The following is a 21,085-nucleotide window of genomic DNA, read 5'->3' on the forward strand; positions in this document are numbered from 1 at the left end:
AATCCAAACGTTTTTAGTTTTACTAATGATATCTGAATGTCTGTTACTTATTTTTTCCTGTACTGTTCTGTTATATTCACTAAAGATATATCATTATTTTGATGGTCAATGATCAGTGTTTGTCGATATTCCATGAAATGGAATCCAATTTTTTCTCCAAGTAAAATTCTTTGTCCGGAATTCAATTTTTTGAAAAAAAAATTATTGAAAGTTTTGAAACACAAACATTAGATGGCGCTTCAGTTCTCGACATATTCTATTATTTCCGAAAGATTTTTGTTTTTCATTTGGAACAAAATAAACATTCGAAAACATCGAAAACATCCAACCGCCCCACACACACACACACAGATGAATGAATATTATCATCAAAACATAAAAAAGTGTTTGAAAATTTTTTATTATTTGACAACAATTATTTGGCAATGGTAAATTATGGTTACAACAATGTATATTTCAATAAGAAAATGTATCGATTTCTTATAATAATTCTTTTTGCTTTGTTTTTTGTTTTTCTTTCCCTTACAGAATTAATCGTCGTCTTTGTTGTTGTTCCATTTCAAGCTCGATTTGTTCTGGTCAATGTTATTGTCGCTCCATTTGTTGTAGATAATGATGATGGTGGTGGTGGTGGTAAATATTGTATCGATGTTGTCGGTGTCTGTAATTCATTTGATGATGATGATGATTGTTGTTGTCGTTGATTTTGTAATGATGGTTGACTGATTGTTGCCGCTGTTGCTGCTGTTATTACTGCTGGTGTTGTTGTTGTTGTTGAAAGAATCTGACAATTTGAATACTGTGAAATTGAATGATGCATTTGCCCTAATGAATTTGTTATAATACCACCACCACCACCATTATCATCATCATCATCATCATTAGAATTTAATGATGAACATCCAATCATTTGATTATGAATTTTCAAATTATTACCATCATCAATAATATTATTGGTTTGAAAACTAATATTACCATTAATAATATTTGGTGATAATACTGTATTAAATGATTCAGTTGATGATATTGATCGTGATCTTGGTGATGGATAACGATAAGGCTTTGTTTTACTTTGACACATCATTGCAAATTTTAAATCTTTTGATAATTCTTCACAAACAACATCCTAGATTAGATGATGAGAGAAATCATTAAGATTTTTTTTTCAATAGAAAATTATAATTGAAAATAACTTACACATGCTTTATGTGGTGTTTTTGTATGAAACCAAAATTCACAAAGTGCAACACAAAATGCTAATGCTAAACCACCAATCAATACAACAAATACACCGCCAACATTATCCATTTTTAATGCCGTTACTGATGATGATGATTTTTTTGCATCATCAATACATTGTCCACCACCTTTTTTCTGTTTCCACCATTTTTCTTTTAATTCTAATAAACGTCCTGATTCTTGTAATTTTAGAATAGCTTCTGATAATAGATTACGATATTTTGATCCTAAATTAAGATGAAATGAAAAAAATAGAACAATAATAATCAGATTAGAATGATGATTTGACAAGTGTGTCACTTTTTAAAAACAATGAATTGGTAGGGTCGAATAGCGATGATATTGGATTTTTTGTTACAAAAAAAATAATGTTAAATATGTAACTCACGTTTTCTTGTTGCAATACCATAACCTTTTGTATCAAGTAGTCCACCAATCTGTGTTAGATTACAATTTCTTTCAATTATATATTCAATACTAGCTGATTCCATTAGATAGGCATAATTTCCTCTTTCAACACGTTTACGTCCATCTTCATTTTTAGCCATAAAAACATGTGGACGTGATTTCATAAATTCAAACATTCGTTTAAATGTTGATAGATTTGATTCACGAAAAAATGCTTTTGTTGAACCACTATTTAAACAACCATATTCAATTGTTGTTTGTTTAGATAAATCTTCAGCATCTTTGATTGGATAAATAACTTTTTCAACAGTTAAAAATGCAGCTAAATTAGCTGTATATGATGATATCATGATTAATGTAAAAAAATACCAAAGACCAGCAATTGTACGGGTAGACATGGCTCTTTTTTGTTGATCAGATAAACAAACATAGAAAAAAGGACAAAGAAAATAAATAACCATTCATCATCAAAGATTTTGTTTATTATTCCAAAATGAAAAAAAACATACTTTAGGAGCTAGATCCGATCCTTGTTGCATTAATGAACCAATTGTAAAGAAAAAACTATTGAGCTGTGAAAAATTATTTTCAAGTACACCATCATTTTGACGACATGGATTTGGATTTTCCCATTCATATGGTGACATACGACCAACAAAAAATAATACAGTCGATACACCAACATAAGCAGCTAATACATAACACCAAACAGTACTTGATAATGGTGATAAAAATGAAAATAATGTGGTCACTTTGGTGGTTGGTTTTTTAAACAATATACTGATTCCTGTATTCATAAAAGGCTAAAATTTTTCCAAAAGAAAATAAATAACCAAGAAAAGGAAACAAAATCGATCATCATCATTATGATTTTCCTTTTTTTAATAATGTGAAAACAAACCAATGTAAAATCAACAGCTTCGGCACGTTTCGATGTAATTGTTAAATCAACAACAGCAATATCAGCTTTTTTCTTAATTACTTCACCTTCATGACGTGGAAGAAAAGAAACAAAAAATCAATCAAATAACGAAAAAAGATTACTATTATTAATGCTTACCAATAAGACCATTCCATTCACCATTTTCATTTGTACCATAAACACCATCATCAACAAGTTTAAATATATATTTAAAACCAAGTATTTTGGATAATTCTTCAACAAGATCAATAATATAACCTTCAAAACGTTCATTACCAATTTTTGTTTCCGATGATTCTGTATACATACAATATGGATCATTTAATATTGTTGTTACACGTAATGTTTTATTTTCTAATGTTCCAATTTGAAATGTTGATTGCCATTCGGGTTTTATTTTTAAACGTTTATATGCCAATTCATTTGGATCCCATGAACCAACCTTTATAATAGAAAAAAATAATCAAAAAAATAATTATAATAACCGAGCAACCAACCAACCAGCATCATTAGTTTTGATTAGGTGAACAATCGACAAGCTAACAATTTTCATTAATTAGCATCTACAACAGCAACAACAACAAAGAATCTACAAACAAACAAGAATTGAATATACCCGCATATCCGTTTGGTTTTCATTAAAAAAAATTGTTTTCCGGGTTTTCATTAAAAACCAGAAAATACAAAAACAGAAAAAACACATTGAATTATAACATTAATTTCTGTGTGTGTTGATTATAATGATAATGACCAGAATTAAGAATCAGAATCATGACTAACAGAAAGAAAAACAACAATAACAACAACAACAACAAAGATTTCTTATTCAAACAAAGAAATCATTATCAATAAATTATTGTAACTCTACAATAACAACAACAACAAATTTATTTCATCATCAATCGATAGAATCAATCGTCCAACATACACAGTTTGAACACACACACGTAATATATATTGTAACAAATTGAATTTGAAATAAATCACAGTCCAACCAAAAAGAAAAAAGAAATCCCATCGAAATGAATATGAAACAATTGAAATGAAATGAAATAACCGATAACAACAACAACATCAACAACAGTAACATCTGTGTCCTTAAATCTTTGTGGGAGAGAGAGAGAGAGAGAGAAAAGGAATTACAGAATACAGAATTTAGCTACTGGATATTCTGGATGAAAAGAATAATTTTGATCATATCAAAATACTTGGAGCAAAAAAAAAAAGATATTCAAAGATGCAAATTCTTATCTAAAACAAGACAAAAACGAAAAATGTATTAATTTCGTTTTTTGTTTTCATATTTTTCATTTGAATAATCAGTGTTTTTGTGTGTTTCTGATTCTGATTCTGATTCTGATGGAATAACGTTTTGTTTTTCTGTTTCTGTGTTCTTTTTTTCTTGGATTTCATTTCCTCATTCCGAAGATAAAATTCTCATTTTATAATCAGAAAATAAATAGAATTTTTTTTTCAAAAAGAATTGATTGATTTTTTTTCTTCATTTGGTTTGATATTCATTTCAAAATTTGATTTTCAGTGTGAGAAAAAAAATCTAATTACATTCAAACAAATTGAAATGAAAGATCGGTTTGTTTTGATTCTCTGAACAAACCGATCTTTCATTTTCAATGTGAACTTTATTTGTGTGAATGAATGGAATTCTTTTTGCTGATTCTATAGCCCAACTGCTGCTGCTGCTGTGTTTGGTGATTTTGATGTACATAAATAAAATGCACATTCATTAGAATTCTGTTTCATTTTCATTATTCATAGAAAAAAAAAGAATTATTTTGCCTTGTTCAAAATTTATGTTTTAAATTTTTGCTTTTTTTTTTAGATTTTCCAAACACCATTATCATTATGAAAACAACAAATAAACGAATCTCTGGAAATCATACATATATACTTCCATATAAACATATGATGCTCCCTAATGGATAATGCAATCTAGGCAATAAATTCTTCTCGACGAAGAAAAGAGTGATTTGAATTTTCTGTATGTATATTTTATTCTGCAAATATTGATTGCACTTAATATTTATTGATCTGGTTGGAAAAAAATTAATAATTTTTTTTCTTCTTCTTCATTAACAGTGTTTTAATGTGTTTGGCCATTACTATACTTCATTTATAAATCGGGAGAGAAAAATAATAATTGATAAATACTGTCAAATTGAGTAATTAATTAGCTAATTAATTAGAATCGATTCTGAAGACGAAAATCTATAAAAATAATAATAAGCAATAAGCAAAATGAAATACAAAACCTTTTGTAATAAATTTGGGGCAATTAATTTTAACATTATCATTGAAAAAAATCTTGGTGAAACAATTTTTTATTTATAACCATTATTATTATCATCATTATTATGGTTAATGAAGATTTAACTGGTGAGAAAACTAAAACAAAAAAACAAAACAGCGTTTCCCAATCGTTTTTTTCTCCATTGAACACATATTATTATCATTTGATTTATAATTGGATAATGGATGCAAAAGATTCTCAACGAAAAAAAAATCGATTATATATTGTGATTGAAATCAGAAACAAAAATCAGAATCATCGAACCACAAATAATTTCAAATTGTATATATAAATAACTAACTAAATGAATGAATGAATGAATGATTTGAATCGGAAATGAGCAAATGATATGAAGAGAGAAAAGAAAAACTTACATAATAATAATAAACATTGTTGTTGGATCAAGAATAGGAATCAATCTTAGTATCGATTTGATTTGATTTTTCAAATATAAACAACAAGAATGAATGAATGAATGAATGAAAAATGAATGGAAGCTGATTCTGTGTTTAAGCCTGTATAGAAATATAATGTGAATATAATTTTTGTTTGTTTGTTTGGGCTTAACAATACATCTTTCATCATCTTTCTTTTCGACAATTCTTTCATTTTTTTTGTTGATGAAAAATGCAACGAAGAAAACAAACGACGAATATAATGTATTTGGCGATTTTAGCTAAAAGTTTAGCTTTTCAAATGACAAAAATTTGGATCAAGATTTGATCGATTTTTTTCTCAATGTTAAATTACGAACAGCAAACATTTGGTTTAATCCGAATAAACGATAATGAGATTCATTCAACAATTTTGAAAAAAAAACCATTTTCAAAAAAAACATATTGATGAAATTTGAATCGATTTTTTCTTTTATGGTAGTCAAACGTTTATTCTGATGTGAATGTATTATTCTTCTGAAATTTATTTCAATAAACAAACAAACAACTAACAAACTTATTCGACTGACTAACTAACTAGAAAACTTGATTGTATACAAAAAATGTATTAAAAGTTGATTTTCAAAGTTGATGTTCCAAAACCAATAATCAACTAAACATAAATCATATTGAAATGAGAGCAAAACGAGACCGAAAACCTAACAAAAAATAAAAAATAAAATTATATCCGAACCAAACTCGGATTCAAGATTTTCCTTCTTCTTTTTTTGATAGAATTCTCGGTGGAATTTTTTTTCTTCTTCTTCTTTATATGTTTGTCATTAATATTTTTGTTTGTTTCTTTATCAGTGATGATGTTTGGCCGATATATATTTTGTTTGTGAGGGTTTTTTTTGATGTCCAATGAAAAAAAAGCCAAATGTTTTCTTGTTATTTTGTTGTTGTTGTTGTTGAGTTTTTTTGTTGCTTTAAGCCTAGCAACAACGACAACGACAACAACAAAGATTCAAAGTGATGATAGAGTAGTTGTTGAATGAGAGACTGAAGAATACTGGAATCAGAATCCGAATTACATTTGAATTTCTATCCAATTCTTTTTCTTCGAATCTCTCTCTCTCCCCTATAACTAAGAATTAAGCCATGTAGAAACAGCGACAACAACAACAACAAGAAAAAAAGCGACAGACCGGAAGAATCTAAGGGAAATGGGAAAGAAATATATATTTGAATGTAGCTGACCAGAATAACCAACAACAGAAAAAAAATCAATCTCATTGACCGGATATGTTTGTGGATGAGAAATTCAAAAAAAAATGATGTGATATTAGACAGATAGATCATCATCGTCGTTTAGCGAAAAGAAAAATTTCAAATTCTTCTCCTTACACTGATTCTTCGGATTCAATTCAACGACTATGATTGATCATTTCTTTTTTTGATCTCAATTAAACATGAAAAAAAGAAAAAGATTCAAAACAAAAAAAAATCTTCATGTCATTTTTGTTGTTGTTGTTGTTTTATTTCCTAAATGATGACTTCAACAACAACAACCAAAAAAACAGAAATCCGGATACTTTTGCCGGCAATTTTCTATTTCACGCACACATGACCGACAGACATTATAACGATCATCAAACATCAATGAACAATGATTTTGATGATGAGGATCATTTCTAATTCGATACAGACAGACACACTGAAGAGAGAAAAATATTTCTGTAATCATCATCATCATCATCTCGAATGTAAAGATTCAAATACACATTTTATGAAGCAGAAAAATGATTTTTTCCGTTTCGTTAATGAAATTGAAAACGGAAATTATTTCCAGAACGAGATCCGTATGTGTGTGTATGTCGTGATTTTTCTTTTTTAAAAAAATTGAAAAAAAAGTTTGAAAATTGAAAAGTTTGATTTTTCAATAATTTTTTTTTGCAATTTTTTGACATCCAATTTGAAACCTAAAATTATTATTATTATCATAAATTGTTCAATAATAATGATGATGATGATGATGGTGGTGGCTGTCAACTTTTTTCCTCTAATAATTTTCAATTGCGAAAAAAATGACTTACAGTTTGAAAACCTTGTCGTGTTACAGTCATTAAATCCAAGCGAAAATGGCTACGTTTTCCTTGTTGATCGAAACCAACTAGTCCGGTTATTCCTTGAAATGAAATCTGGTGAAATTTTGAAATGATTTTGAATGATAGTTTTTTCAAACAAAAAGTTTTCTTTAATATAACAAACCGGTCGCATATAATTCATTAATGATGTACCATATAACCATGGATTCATATTTGTACATGATGTTGTTGGCATAGAAATTGATTGACTTTGATCTAAATCTTTTAATGCTGTTGCAAATAATCTTATTGAATCATATATTAATGCTGATTCTGTCTATTTTTAATTTAAATGAATTAGAATGAAATTTTGAATTTTATTATTTTATCAATGAAAATATAATCAATGTTGAATGTTTACCAGAATTGTATTGGCAAGTCTTATGGGTGGATCGGGAAATGTTGATACAGATGATGATGATGATGATGATGATGATATCGTTGATACAGTTGTTAATGATGATGATGATGATGATGATAATGTCATTGTACGTAAACGACGTCGTAAATGGCTAATCACATCATGAAGCTCATTTGATGAAAAATCAATTAAACTAAGTGAAGTAATTTTTGTTTTAGCATATTGAAAATTTTCCATATTAATTGTATGAAGATCCTATTGAATGATACAAAAAATTTTGAAACAATAACCGAATATGAAAACACCAACATACCAATGTTGTAATAAGATAATTTTGATTTTCGGTCATCATTCCAACTTGTTGTGCCTGGTTAATATTGATGAATTTTTGTTATTGATGATAAAATACAACATTAAACAAAAAAATTACAACTTACATGTTTGAGCGCCAAAAATATATTATCACGATCCAAATCCAATAATAAATTATTGATTTTATTTTGTTTAATTTCCCAGAATATATCACGATACATACGATTCTGTACCTGATATAATCGTATATTCCATTCATTTTTTTCTGCTTCTTTTAGAAATTCTTGTACACGCATTAGACCTAATTTATTTTTGGTTAAAAATTTCAATTTTGGTTAAAAATTTATCCAGGTAAAAACTAACTAATTAAATTTTTACTGAATTACCTTCATTAGCTTCATAAACAATAACAAATGATTTCCATTTCCATGATTTAACAATATCAATAAATGCCAAACTTAAATAATCATGTTTTGGATAAATATTCACCGATAATTGATTATTATTTGTTTGTTTCATTGTATTCCAATGACATTCCAGATGTGGTATTTCTAATGAATCCAATATTGATTGTACATGATGATATAGCTTTCCATTCAATGGTCCAAACAATGCAATCGAACCATTTTCCAATAATGAACATACTGAGTATTGTCGTGCCATGTGATTATCAAACACCAAACAAGAAAGAAAAATGTCAAAAATAAAATGAAAAATTTTAATGTTTTTCGTTGTCTAGCAGGAAAAATTTAAATTCAATGTTTTTTTTTGTTTTATAAAATTTCAATTTTCACAAAAAAAATAAATTGCCTTTTCCAAACCAAACCAATGTTTGAAAACAAAAACAAAACGACAAAACCAGAATTGTGTAAATGAAGAAATCAGTTTTGAATAATGAGAATTCTCTGTATTTTTGTCTCTGCTGTGTTTGAAAAAAAAGGAAATTCCGTTTGAAATTCTTATCGGCAATTGTGTTTTTGCAATAAGAAAAGAACAAAAAATTCATTACTTAAAAGAAATGAACAATGTTTTTTTGATGTTAGAAACAACGATTCCGGAATCCAGAATTTTTTTTTGGAACAAAAGAAGGAACAAAACATAACATTTCACACCTCTCATCATCATTTCAATTTCAATTTCAAAAAATATTGTATTTGACTGATAAACGGAATGCTTTTCCTATTGAAAAAAATCTCCAAAAATCATTCAATTTGATCGATTCATTTTTTTCTTTGGAGAAAAAAATTTATCATTTCATTTTTTTTCAGTGAATGGATGTAACTGACAATAATAATTTTTTCGCGAGAAAGTTTACGAGAAAACAAAAAAAAATGTAAAACTTTTTTTGTTGTTCAGGCCAATTTGGCAATTTCATTTCGTTCACTTTGTTTCAAACTGTAATACTTCAAAACGATTAATGAGATGATGATTGTTTTGAATCGTTTGTTGTTTTTTTTTTAAATTTTTTGGGATTTTGTTGTTGTTGTTTTCGCTTCTATGGTCTACTACTTATGGTTACCATTAGTTTTTTTGGAAAAAAAAAAAAAAAACGAATGATGCGATTCTTTGTAAAAAGGACGAAAATGTGTATAGTGTATTCTGTGGTGTGTGTGCGAATGAAATGTTTACATAGAAAAAAAATGACAAATTACCCTCGAGCTGAAACTGAATTGAATGGAAAATCCAAACAATTGAAGAACAAATCCAAAAAGCAACCAAATACAGTAGTAGAAACAAAACAAAAAAATGAAAACAAAACAAGATAATTATATTTTTACCATTGTCTTTACCAGTGAATTCGCAAGAGAAAAAATTGATGATTTTGCATTTAGATTCGCATCGTTTATTGGAATAATTAGAATAATTTTGGGAAAAATAACATCAAAACAGCAGACTATTATGTATTATTTAGGATTTTTGTTACTTTAATTCAAAAGATTTTGAATTCTGTCTACAATCAATGTATGTGTGAAAAAAACTTTTCAATAATCATTGAACACACAAAAAATCACAGAATAATAATATCTTTGGAAATTTTTATTAGAATTTTTTCTCGCAATTCTTGCTTTTGAAAGAAAGAAAAAAAAAACTTTTTATTTATTTTTGTCCATTTTTTTTCTGTATGTAGCCAATCGCCATTTTCATCACACACTTGTCATCATCATTATTATAAGGACTTGGAAAAGTGTGGAAAAAAAAACTTTTTTCTTTTCGTTTTTGTCAGGCCAGAAGAAGAAGAAGAAGAAAAAAAAATCCGATCAAGTCAAATAAATTTGATTTCAATCTTTTCTTGAAAGAAAATTGGACAAAAAAAAAGAATTTCTTTTGAATCAATTCGGGCAATATTTATATGGAGAGAGAAAAAAAAACATTTTCCATAGAATCGAAAATCGTCCAGTGAATTGAATATATGAATTGGCAGTTGATTGAATGAAAATAACAATTTTTCATTATTAATAATCATCATCATCATCATTGGACAATTCAACACTTTGGACGTTGTAGTTGTTGTTGACAACAACAACAAACATTTAAATAAATGTTTCATTCTCAAAATTGCTATCATCATCAAACAATGATTATTTGATTAATTTTGTTGTTGTCGTTGTTTAGTTCATTTTCTATTTCAACAACAGAAAAAACATTTATATTTGACAACCAGAACAAAAAGATAAATAAATCGATTGATTGATCGATCGATCCATCGATTGATGGATGAATGTTAAAATCAAATTTTACAAGTTGTGAAAATTGATAACAGGGATGCGGAAATAATTAGAATTTTTTCACAATTTTTTATAACGGGAATAAAGGATTTAAGGATGCGGAAAAAAAATTTTTGTTAAAGAATCTTTAAGCATTCATTTTTATCAGTTACATTTTCTTTACACGCCGATAATGATGAAAATTGAAATTTTTTTTTCAAATTGGCTTTTTTGGAGAAAAAAAAATTCCTAATAAACTTTTTATTAGATAAGAGTTTTTTTTTGGAGTATTAACGAAGCATAATTCATTCGGGGGAAAAAGTGACAGCAGCAGCAACAAAAAAAACTTTATGAATTTTGAAAAAAAATCCAATCTGGATCGATTTGCTTTCAAGTTTCTCTCAGAAAAATCCAAAAAAAAGAAAACGATTGATCAACGGAAAAATATTCTATCAAGAATCAAACCGGTTAACAAAAAAAAAACATTCATCAATAATTCACTTGATTGAATTGTTCACATTCTCTGTGTTTCGGTGAAAAAAAAACCCATCAAAAGTCATTGTATATTATCAATGTCAATTCAATGATTTTCAACGGAGAGGGAAGAAAAATGTTTCTGAAACAACTGTATTTCTCTGTATTTTTCTGCTGAAAATATTGATGAAACTAAAGAAATTTGAAAGTAAGTAAAAAAAAATCCAATTTCGTTACTAAAAAAGAAACAGGAACTCGATAAAAGTTTTTTTTAAACCAACAACGACAACAACAAATCGGATGCTTTCAATCAATATTTTGGAAAGTAGTAAACAGTTGAATGCAAGGAAAAAAAATTGAAAATTATGACAATAAGAATATTCTGTGTGTGTGTGTGCGTGTCTTTTTGACATTCCCGTAAATATGCTTGAAGCATTGCATATTTTTCTAAAAAACTTTGCTCATTTTTTTCATACATGTTTTAGGAGAGAAAAAAAGCCAATCAATCAGATATCGTCGTGGAAATAAAAAATGTGTCATACATTGGATAACACATGAATAAATAAATAGAAAAAGATGATGATAAAGTTTCATAAGTATTATGCACAAAAGATAAAAAAAAAAACATACCTTGTTTATGTCCATGAAAACTATCGTCCAAATCAATTTGTACAATTTGTGCTTGTAATTTTGTTTTCGGTAATATTCTTACATTGTTATTGCTATTGACCAAATTATTATCATTATTTAGTTTATCGATTGCATAACGAAATACAGTTGCCTGTTCAAATTGATCCGGTGAAAATATTCCGCCTAAAATAATGAGAAAACAAAACAAAAAATGTTTTATAATTTCAGAATAAGATTGTAAATATCAATTATTGATCGAAATAAAATGATGATAACTTTATCGACAAATCTACAATCATCATCATCATCATCATTATAAATCACCATTGAACATTCTTTGAGCAAACATTAACTGTTGTTGTTGTTGTTGTTCACTAAGATCGAAAAATAAATTGACATTGCATAGCAACAACAACAACAACAACAACGATGTTCATAATGACGATCATCATCATTTTGTGCGAAGAAAGAATAAATCACAATTTGATTATCATCGCCATAACCCAGAATCATTCTTTATTATTTTTGACAAATGATGTTATGCATAAAGCAAGCAAACAAAAACAAATTGATTCAAGTATCATTATTCTGTTTATTCGATAAAGTTCTTATTAAAAAAAAAGAAATAAAGTGATAATGTTTATCTGAGCCTAGAATCATAATGATAATGATCATGAATAATCATTATCAATGTTTCGAATGTTTAAACAATGTTTTTTTTATCGAAATTAAGAATTCAAAACAATTTTTTTTATATCCACCAAATACCAATTTTCTTTTTGGGATATTCTTCCAGAATTCTATAGATTTCACAACTTTAGTAAATTGATGATGGTATTTTTCTTTTTCCTTTGAAATCATGATGATCAATTTTTCTTTTTTCTTTTCAATCCAAAAGGCCTTTTCGATTTCGAAAAATCTTTGAGAAAGAGAGAAGCTTACATGGCAAAATATTTTTTTTTTTTTTTGGAAATTTGAAACAGAAACAAAAACCAATTTTATTTTCTTTTTTACACCACCACCACCATTACAAAACTGAAAGAATTTAATTCGGATCAATTCTTAGATCTTCTTCTTTATCATCATAAGAAAACAAAAAAAATGAAAAATATAATCATTTTCATTCATTTTCATTCCCTTGAACATTGAATTTAGGTCAGGAATTTTGTTTTTTTCCATTTTTTTCCATTTTTTTTATTTTCATTTCAACAATGATTTTATGATGAGTTCGGAATAACAAAAAAAAAGAAAAAAAGAATCATTTTTTGTTCCATTCAACACACAATAGAACAATAATGAAACAAAAAATATATAGAAGAAAATATAAAAATGTTATCTATTTATTTACTTTATTATTTTTTTCTTTATTAATACCGATTATATAAAATGTATTAAGAATTATTATTATTATTATCATTATAAAACGTGTGTGTTAGTGTGTGTGGATGGCGATTCCTTAGTGTCTATGGATCGTCGATTCTGCTTGGAATGCAAAAAGAAAATTATATAAATAAATGTATCGTGTGAATGCATTAAATATAATTGCTATTAGTATGTTGTTAATGTTTTATGTCTTTAGTCATCTTTGGTTGTTGTTGTTGTCGTTATTGTTGCTGTTATCAAATTTTTCTTATTTAATCCACAATAACCACCACCACCACCATCATTATAATCAATGATTTTGTTGTTGTTGTTGTTGTTGTTGTTTGATTTTGGTCGAATGAAAAAAGAAAGAAAGAAATTATGAATAGAATTGAATGAAAAGAACATTCACTTCTTTTCTTATTTTTTCATTCGAAAATTTGAGAAAAAATGAATATAAAAAACATATAATATATAGAGATTGGTCTATTTTAGGTAAGTTTTATCGGATGATGTTGTTGGTGATGATGATGATGATGATGATGATGAATGTTGAATTATTTAATGTTATGAATATTTATTTATCTTATATTCTCACATCATCATTTCTGCATATAAACATTTTGAAAATATATAAAGAAACAACACCAAAAAAAAAAAAAAAAAAATATATAGTACATAAAAAAAATAGACCAACAAACAAATATAAGTGTCATCGTAAAATTTCCAGACCATTGGTAAGTGGACCAAGCGAATGTATTCCATGTTTTTTTTTCTGTATCTATCTCTATGTTGTTCAGCATTGATAAGAAAGGGATTTTGTTTCGCATTTTTTTCCCATTATTATTGATTTCAATTTTTTTCACATTAAAATTTATTGATTTTGGTGATTGAGAAATTCCAAACAACAAACAAAAAAATCCCCTTAGGCTGCCAGCATTCTGTGAATAAATATTATCAGAAAATCGAATCTATTTGCATATAGACAGAATTAATAAAAGTTTGAAAAGAAAGAATACAAAATTCTCTGTCAAATGAATGCTAGTCTCCAAAAAATCAGTTCTAATTACAAAACAATAATGATTTCCTTGGTTTCCAGGCCAGAGAATTGATTCTCATCATAGATGACAATTGCAGATTCTTTCACTTTTTCTTCATCATTATCATCATCTATTTTGATTTCTTTCAAAAACAGATTTTGCAAAAAAAAAGAAGAAAATGAGAAAAAAAATTTAATCAAATCAACATTATTAGATTTTCAATGATTCAATGATTTTTACTACTAAAATATAAAGGGAAAAATCAAGAAGAATTTATTAAAGAATGGCAAAAATCATCAACGAAAAGAAAAAACAATGGCTTTTAATGAAAAAAACACATCAAGATAAATTAATTTGAATTTAATTGAATATAGAACCGAAAACAAAAAAAAAAAAATTGATTGAAATTCAGTTCAGTGAAGATGATTTTATCATTAGCATAGCACATTTTAGATCCATGAGATGACATCACAAAATAAATTCATTTTTCTTTCTGTAGTTTTACCATCTGTCCTCGATCACAATTTGCTTCATCAGTCATTCATATGTACATTTGGCCACTACCTTGATGAGAAAATGGATGGTTTTTTATTCTTTATTCTGTATTCTCTAACTTCTACAACACAGAATCTCACAATCTCAAAGAACTGGACAAGGAAAAAATCTTCTATTTTTCGAAACAGAATTCATAAATTTAATTTTAATGTTTTGAAGCCGAAAAAAATTCTGTCATAATTTACGAAAAATCAATCTTAATTCTGGAACAAAAAAAATCATTATTATTATCATTAAATGAAAGTTAATGAAGTTTTTTTTCTGTTGTTGTTGTTGAAATCAACACACAGAGAAAAAAAAATCCAATAGCTTCTAGGCAATATGATGATATTCTTTTAGGCTGCACCGGAAAAAAGAAATGAATGAATGAATGGATGAAAAAGTCAATAAAATAAATGAAACACTAAAAACAATAACAAGATTAGTAGTGGTTGTTAAAAATATGATAACTTTAGTCAGTCATTAAAAAAAGGTCATATATACGCAAAAGTCAATTAATCATCCAAAACAAAAAACAAAACAAAGGAATTCTTGAATGAATAAAAAAGGAATTCTTTCTTTTGATTGCATTTTGTGTGTCGCATAATCATCGTGATCATCATCATTGAAAGAATTATTTTCCGGTAGAATTGAGATTCAAAAATCCGGATAAACAAAACAAAACAAAAAAAGAAAGAAAAGATATTCCTAGTCAACAAGAATAATTCATTCCAAATGATTCTCCCGTATTCTTTATTTGTCTTCATTCATTTTAATCATCATCATTTTGACATTGCATTGTTTTTTCTTAAAGTTTTTTCTTTAAATAAAAAGGATGCTTTTGTTTTTTCTGTTTATTATGGAAACAAACAAAAAAATAAAAAATAAAATTGATAACCAAAGAAACGGAAATAAAGAAAGGAAGGACAAAAAGAAAACACAGAAATTTTCTGTAAAACTTTTTTTTTCGTTCAAATAACGATAATAATATGTGTGGCTAATCAAATTACAATTCAAATACTTGTTGTTGTTGTTGTTGTTGAAGTTTTTGGTGTGGATAATGATAATTAATTTACAGAAACAACGGCAACAAAAACAACACAAAATGGCAAAACATTGAATGAAAATGTGGAATGCGTTGGTGGTGGATAAACAAGAAAGTGAATGAAAAAAAAAGTTTAGTTTTGCTTGTCACCTGTGTTTGATGATAATTTGTAATTACTCTTTGCTCTACTGTAAACGGATTTTTACTGAGAAAATCAATGAAATTCTTTAGGTATTTTTTTTTACACACACAAAAGCAAAAAATTATTTATAATTACCCAAAAAGGAATCATTTAAAAAACAAGTGCGCGTGTGTATAAGACATTAATTCATATGGAATCGACTGGAGGATTATATAACATTCTTTTCTTTTTCTTTTTTTCATATAATTGATTCAAACACGAAAAGTATATGAATGTCAAATGGTATTAGTTATTGAAGAAATGAATGAAGAAAAAAATCATCATCATCATCATTTTCTCATTATTATCATAGAGACAATCCAAAATGCAATTCTTTGGGATTGCATTTTATTGTCTCATGATAATGATGAGAAAATGATGATGATGATGATGATGAAAGATCCCTTTGAAATACATTATGTTTACGAGAGAGAAAAAAAAAGAAGAATCTGAATATGAAAAAAAGTGATTTTCATTATCAAAAATCAAAAATTTTTTTCCCATTTCTACATACAGAATTTGTTATAATTTAGAATTTTTTGCAAGGAAATTTGCATAGAATCAAGAATTTTATTTTTTGCATTCATTCTTTTTTTACATAATTCAAAATACAATAGAATTTAAACTGTTTAAACTGAATGAATGAATGAATGGAAAAAAAATAATAATAATCAGCTCAAAATTATGATGACAGGTGAAATTCATAGCCAAGATATTTTCAATATGTGTGTGTGTGTTTGACATATGCAAATATATTATATATTCTATTCTGTCGTTGAAGAAAAAAAACATCAACTCTCTTTCTCTATATTATTACATAATCTCAAAGTTCCCGAAAAAATATTTATAAAACTTCTATCAACACAAAATAATGACAAAGACAAGAGAATGTTATATATATAATCGGTTTAGTTTTTTTTTTGGTTGTATTCAATAAATAAAAAATAAAATTGCAAATTTTATACACAAAATTGATTGACATTATGATGAAATATTTTTTCCTGTTTGGGCACTCAAAATGATTGAAGAGACAGAGACAGAGAGAGAATGAGAAACAAACTTACCAATTTTAATTGTTTTTGGTAAACAATTGACCATTGTAGAAATGATGATAATATTTATTAAATGATTGATGATAATCGATAATGTTGATGATAATGATAATGATATAATCGATTGACGATGACGAAATTTAAAACATTTAAACATTGTTAAGGATGTTTGATTGATTGATTTTTTATTTTTTTTTAAATAACTAAAACGGAAATTAAAAATTGGCCACTTAAATTGGTGAATGCAATTAATCATTGATGAAAATAACGATAATGATAATAATCATCCATAGTTTTATGATGCTTTTGATAAAACATTTTTTTTCGGTCCATTATTGATGGGATTGTTAAATTACAGCAACGGAAAATTTCACATTTTCAAAAACCGAACTTGAAAAAAATTGTCCATTTCACAAGACTTTCTTTCTCGGTTTAAAAAAAATAAAACCGATTTTTTCTTTTGTAAAATAAATTGTCTTTTTTTTTCTTTTGAAAACTGATTTTGTTTTCGATTGCTAAAATGTCAATTTTCTTTTTTGAAAAAAACCACCGAATCAAAAAAAAAAAAAAAAACAAACCTAAATCAAACTGAACCGAACTAAACCAGACCAAACTGAAACATCACTTGGAAAATCCAAATGGATTCACACAGTAGTAACTAAATACGATATATTTCAACAGTGATATTTGTTCCAGAATTTGGTTTGCGCATTTTCATTTTAGTATCAAATGTGTGTGTGTGTATGTATGTGTGTTAGTTATGTTGTTGGAACCATAATCGTCATCATTATGAAATGTTTTTACATATATTGCGCACATGCATTAACCAACCCGACCACATAAACAAGTTAAAGATGTTTTTTTTTGCCGTATCCAAACGAAAAAAGAAGATCAAAATTGGTTAAAAAGTTTTCGTTTCTTTCGAGAGAAAGGAATGAAAAATATTTAATGAATCTAATAATAATGTGTTACCGTTAATTAGAATCATTATTTTCATAAAATCCTTGTACCTGGCCCGTTTTTTTATTTTCTTTCCCAGAAAAAAAAAGATTGCTAACGAGCAAATTCTTTTGCATTATTTTGTAGAAAAACAAAAATGATGCATGAAATATTTCGAAATTTGTCGACGAAACAAAATTTTGTCGAAGAATTTTTTCTCATCTAACCCGAATTTTTTCCTTTTTCTATATTTGAATGATGAATAATTAGCGAATATAAATCATATGATGATGAAGATGACAGTTGGAAAAAAAATTCAGTGAATTCAAAACGAATTCTTTCCAATGATGATGATGATGATGATAAATTGTCACATTTCTCAAACGAAAAAATAAATAAACAGAATAAATTGAAAAAAACAAAAAATCAAAGATCAAGTATATCATTCACACGATGTGAATGAATTTACGAATAACGAACAACAAAAAAAAGCAACTGGAATATTTTGAAATGAAAAAAATCTAATCATAGAATGTAAGATTAACAGCAACAACAACAAAAACAAAGAAATAAATCACATCACATCACATAATCTAAGGAATCCTTGTTGTTTTTTTTTGTTTTCAGGTATATTATGATTCATGCATAAAACAATTTCATTCATTGAAAACAAAACAAAATACAAATAAAACACGAAAAAACACGAAAAAACGGAAATGAAATTTATTTTTGAATAAATCTTTGAATTATAAATGAAATGTTTTGAAAAGCGTGAAACAAAAAAAATTTCATTTTTGTCGAATCGATAGTGATATCTTATGAAAAAATTTCTTTTGTTTTATCCCTGAATATGATAATGAATGTTTGACATTATCAAAATAATGAATATTCTTGAGTTTTTTGTTTTGTTTTGTTTGTTTCATTTAACTTTCATCGACAAAATCCAAACAATGAATAGTGTAATCAAAATACCAGTTATAAATGTTAATAGATAACGAAATGTTTGACAAAAATCAATATCATCAATAAAATTACGTGCCAATAGAAAACTAAAAATACGAAGATTTGAATCACTATATGGTGGATAACGTCTATAGTGAGGATGAAACAAAACAAAAAAAAATTTGATTAATTCATAAGAATAACTCAAACAAACAAAAAAAAAATTACTTTTTCATTAAAATATTTGTAATAAAATTATGTCGTTTTATCATAACACTTTTTGCATGTGAAAATGTACGAAATGAATATGGACCATAATAATTACCGAAACCAGAATTACCAACACCACCGAATGGTAATAGATTAGCATGTAGATTAAAAAAATGATCATTTTTAACAATTGTACCGCTTGATGTTTCATTTTGAAATCGTTTAAAAACATTATCATTATCAGTATAAACATTTATTGCCAATGGTTTTTCATTCTGACGAATCAATGTTAAAGCTTCATCCAATGATTCAACAGTTACAATAGGTAATATTGGACCAAATATTTCTTTTTGCATAATTGGATCACTAAATGTAACATTGGCCATTATTGTCAATGGAAAAAAACCTGTCTGTACATCGATATTACCACCGATGACAACTTTTTCTTTATTCGATTCAAGTAATATTCGTAAATGTTCGAAATTTTTACGATTAACAATTCGGCCATAAAATGGTGATTGACTTGCATCGTTGCCATAAAATTCTTTCAAAAAACCGGGAACCAATTTTATAAATTGATCCTGAACTTTTTTCATACAAATTAGATAATCGGGTGCAATGCATACTTGTCCTTTGTTAATACATTTAGCCCAAATAATTCGTTTGGCTGTTTCATAAAAATCGTTAACATTATTGTCTAAATATGCTGGGCTGAAACAAAACAAAAAAAAATCTTAAATTATTCGATTCTTTTTGTTCACGATTTGGATGAACAAAAAAAAACAAAATGCAATTTTGCAAACATACTTTTTACCACCCAATTCCATTACACACGGTGTTAAAAATTTTGTCGCAGCACGATAAACAATTTTACCGATTGATGGTGAACCAGTAAAAAATATTAAATCAAAATGATTTTCCAATAAACGTGATGATACACTGGCATCACCAGTAACCACACGATAACATTCCTATCAATATTTTTTTTTCTAACCTTCAAATTTCATCAAAAACTTAAACAAATTTTGACTTACCGGATCCAAATATTTGGGCAATAATTCGGCCAATAATCGTTCATAATTGGGTGCAAATTCTGATGGTTTTAGAATGGCACAATTTCCCGCAGCAATTGCACCAACTAATGGACGTATCGATAATGTTAATGGATAATTCCATGGACTTATTATCAATACAACACCTAATGGTTCATAATGAACGTATGTTGAATCGAAAATATTTGTTAAATGTTTCGTTTTCGTATAATGCACACGTGTATGATAATGAATATATTTCAATTGATAATCAATATCATTTAGTAATGGAAGCATTTCAGTTCCTGATGCTTCGGCTTTTGGCTTATTTTCAACAACAACAAAAAAAAGACAAACAATGTAAAGAAAAACAAATCCACATTCGTAAATAAATAAATATACCTTGTCCAGATCGGCCAAAAGTGCATCCATAAATTGATCATAATTTTCTGTCAAACATTTTCGCAATTGTTTCAATTGTTTAATACGGAATTGAATATTTTTCGTACGATCTGTATTGAATGTTTGTCGTGTTTTCCATACGATCATTTCAATCGTTGATTCATTCATTTTCATTATCGTTTTCACAAAACAGCCAATATACCACCTTCAACCAACCAACCAACAAACAAACAAACAAATAGAAAGAAAGAAAGGACAACTGTTGTTCGCGCTGCTTTTTATATGAAAACGTAAATGAACAAACATCATTCGAAAGCAACATTTTATTTTCAATTGTTTTTAATAAAATCTGATGATTATTTTGTACTTGAAGAAGAAAATATTTATCGATTATCAATGTCGAGGATTTGTTTTTTTTTATTTTTCCTCAATTTTATCAAACTTTTTTTTCAACTCTACCAGAATTT

General features: G+C 27.0%; 2 protein-coding genes and 1 long non-coding RNA gene across 3 annotated transcripts; 1 reads left to right on the plus strand and 2 right to left on the minus strand.

Moving 5' to 3' along the window:
* The first annotated feature begins 304 nt into the window (after nucleotides 1–304).
* Nucleotides 305–2,460, plus strand: LOC142645446 (uncharacterized). The gene is made up of 2 exons (XR_012846572.1): nucleotides 305–428; nucleotides 529–2,460. It is a non-coding gene; the product is annotated as an uncharacterized LOC142645446 (long non-coding RNA).
* LOC113796372 (glutamate receptor ionotropic, kainate 2-like) lies at nucleotides 379–17,607 on the minus strand. Its single transcript, XM_075821648.1, has 14 exons — nucleotides 17,107–17,607; nucleotides 11,881–12,063; nucleotides 8,458–8,715; nucleotides 8,197–8,372; nucleotides 8,073–8,126; nucleotides 7,760–8,014; nucleotides 7,523–7,675; nucleotides 7,348–7,452; nucleotides 2,708–3,011; nucleotides 2,549–2,634; nucleotides 2,153–2,450; nucleotides 1,628–2,047; nucleotides 1,198–1,466; nucleotides 379–1,126 (listed from the first exon to the last, which is right to left on the minus strand). The coding sequence occupies exons 1-14, from the start codon at nucleotides 17,348–17,350 to the stop codon at nucleotides 560–562; spliced, it is 3,372 nt and encodes a 1,123-aa protein (XP_075677763.1). The 5' UTR covers nucleotides 17,351–17,607; the 3' UTR covers nucleotides 379–559.
* A 1,192-nt stretch (nucleotides 17,608–18,799) lies between these two features.
* Nucleotides 18,800–20,893, minus strand: LOC113791015 (aldehyde dehydrogenase, dimeric NADP-preferring-like). The gene is made up of 5 exons (XM_027340731.2): nucleotides 20,619–20,893; nucleotides 20,220–20,540; nucleotides 19,993–20,156; nucleotides 19,204–19,896; nucleotides 18,800–19,124 (listed from the first exon to the last, which is right to left on the minus strand). Exons 1-5 carry the CDS (start codon nucleotides 20,790–20,792, stop codon nucleotides 18,953–18,955), a joined length of 1,524 nt encoding a protein of 507 aa, XP_027196532.2. The 5' UTR covers nucleotides 20,793–20,893; the 3' UTR covers nucleotides 18,800–18,952.
* Nucleotides 20,894–21,085: the final 192 nt, after the last annotated feature.

Source organism: Dermatophagoides pteronyssinus, unplaced genomic scaffold (genome assembly GCF_027571235.1).
Source record: "Dermatophagoides pteronyssinus isolate colony J.1.1.1.1 unplaced genomic scaffold, Derpt_VIB-CSIC_2022.12 sq0012, whole genome shotgun sequence".
NCBI lineage: Eukaryota > Metazoa > Arthropoda > Arachnida > Sarcoptiformes > Pyroglyphidae > Dermatophagoides > Dermatophagoides pteronyssinus.

What these genes read in the sequence shown, in the direction of transcription:
- LOC113791015 (XM_027340731.2), bottom strand. Translation starts at nt 20,792, where the DNA reads ATGAAAATGAATGAATCAACGATTGAAATGATCGTATGGAAAACACGA. An exon ending in TTTTGGCCGATCTGGACAAG is followed by an intron (nt 20,541 to 20,618) that starts GTATATTTATTT and finishes GTTGAAAATAAG; the next exon opens with CCAAAAGCCGAAGCATCAGG. An exon ending in ATGGAATTGGGTGGTAAAAA is followed by an intron (nt 19,897 to 19,992) that starts GTATGTTTGCAA and finishes GTTTTGTTTCAG; the next exon opens with CCCAGCATATTTAGACAATA.
- LOC113796372 (XM_075821648.1), bottom strand. Translation starts at nt 17,350, where the DNA reads ATGATTAATTGCATTCACCAATTTAAGTGGCCAATTTTTAATTTCCGT. An exon ending in TGTTTATGAAGCTAATGAAG is followed by an intron (nt 8,373 to 8,457) that starts GTAATTCAGTAA and finishes AAAATAAATTAG; the next exon opens with GTCTAATGCGTGTACAAGAA. An exon ending in AAGCTGTTGATTTTACATTG is followed by an intron (nt 2,451 to 2,548) that starts GTTTGTTTTCAC and finishes GAAAAATTTTAG; the next exon opens with CCTTTTATGAATACAGGAAT.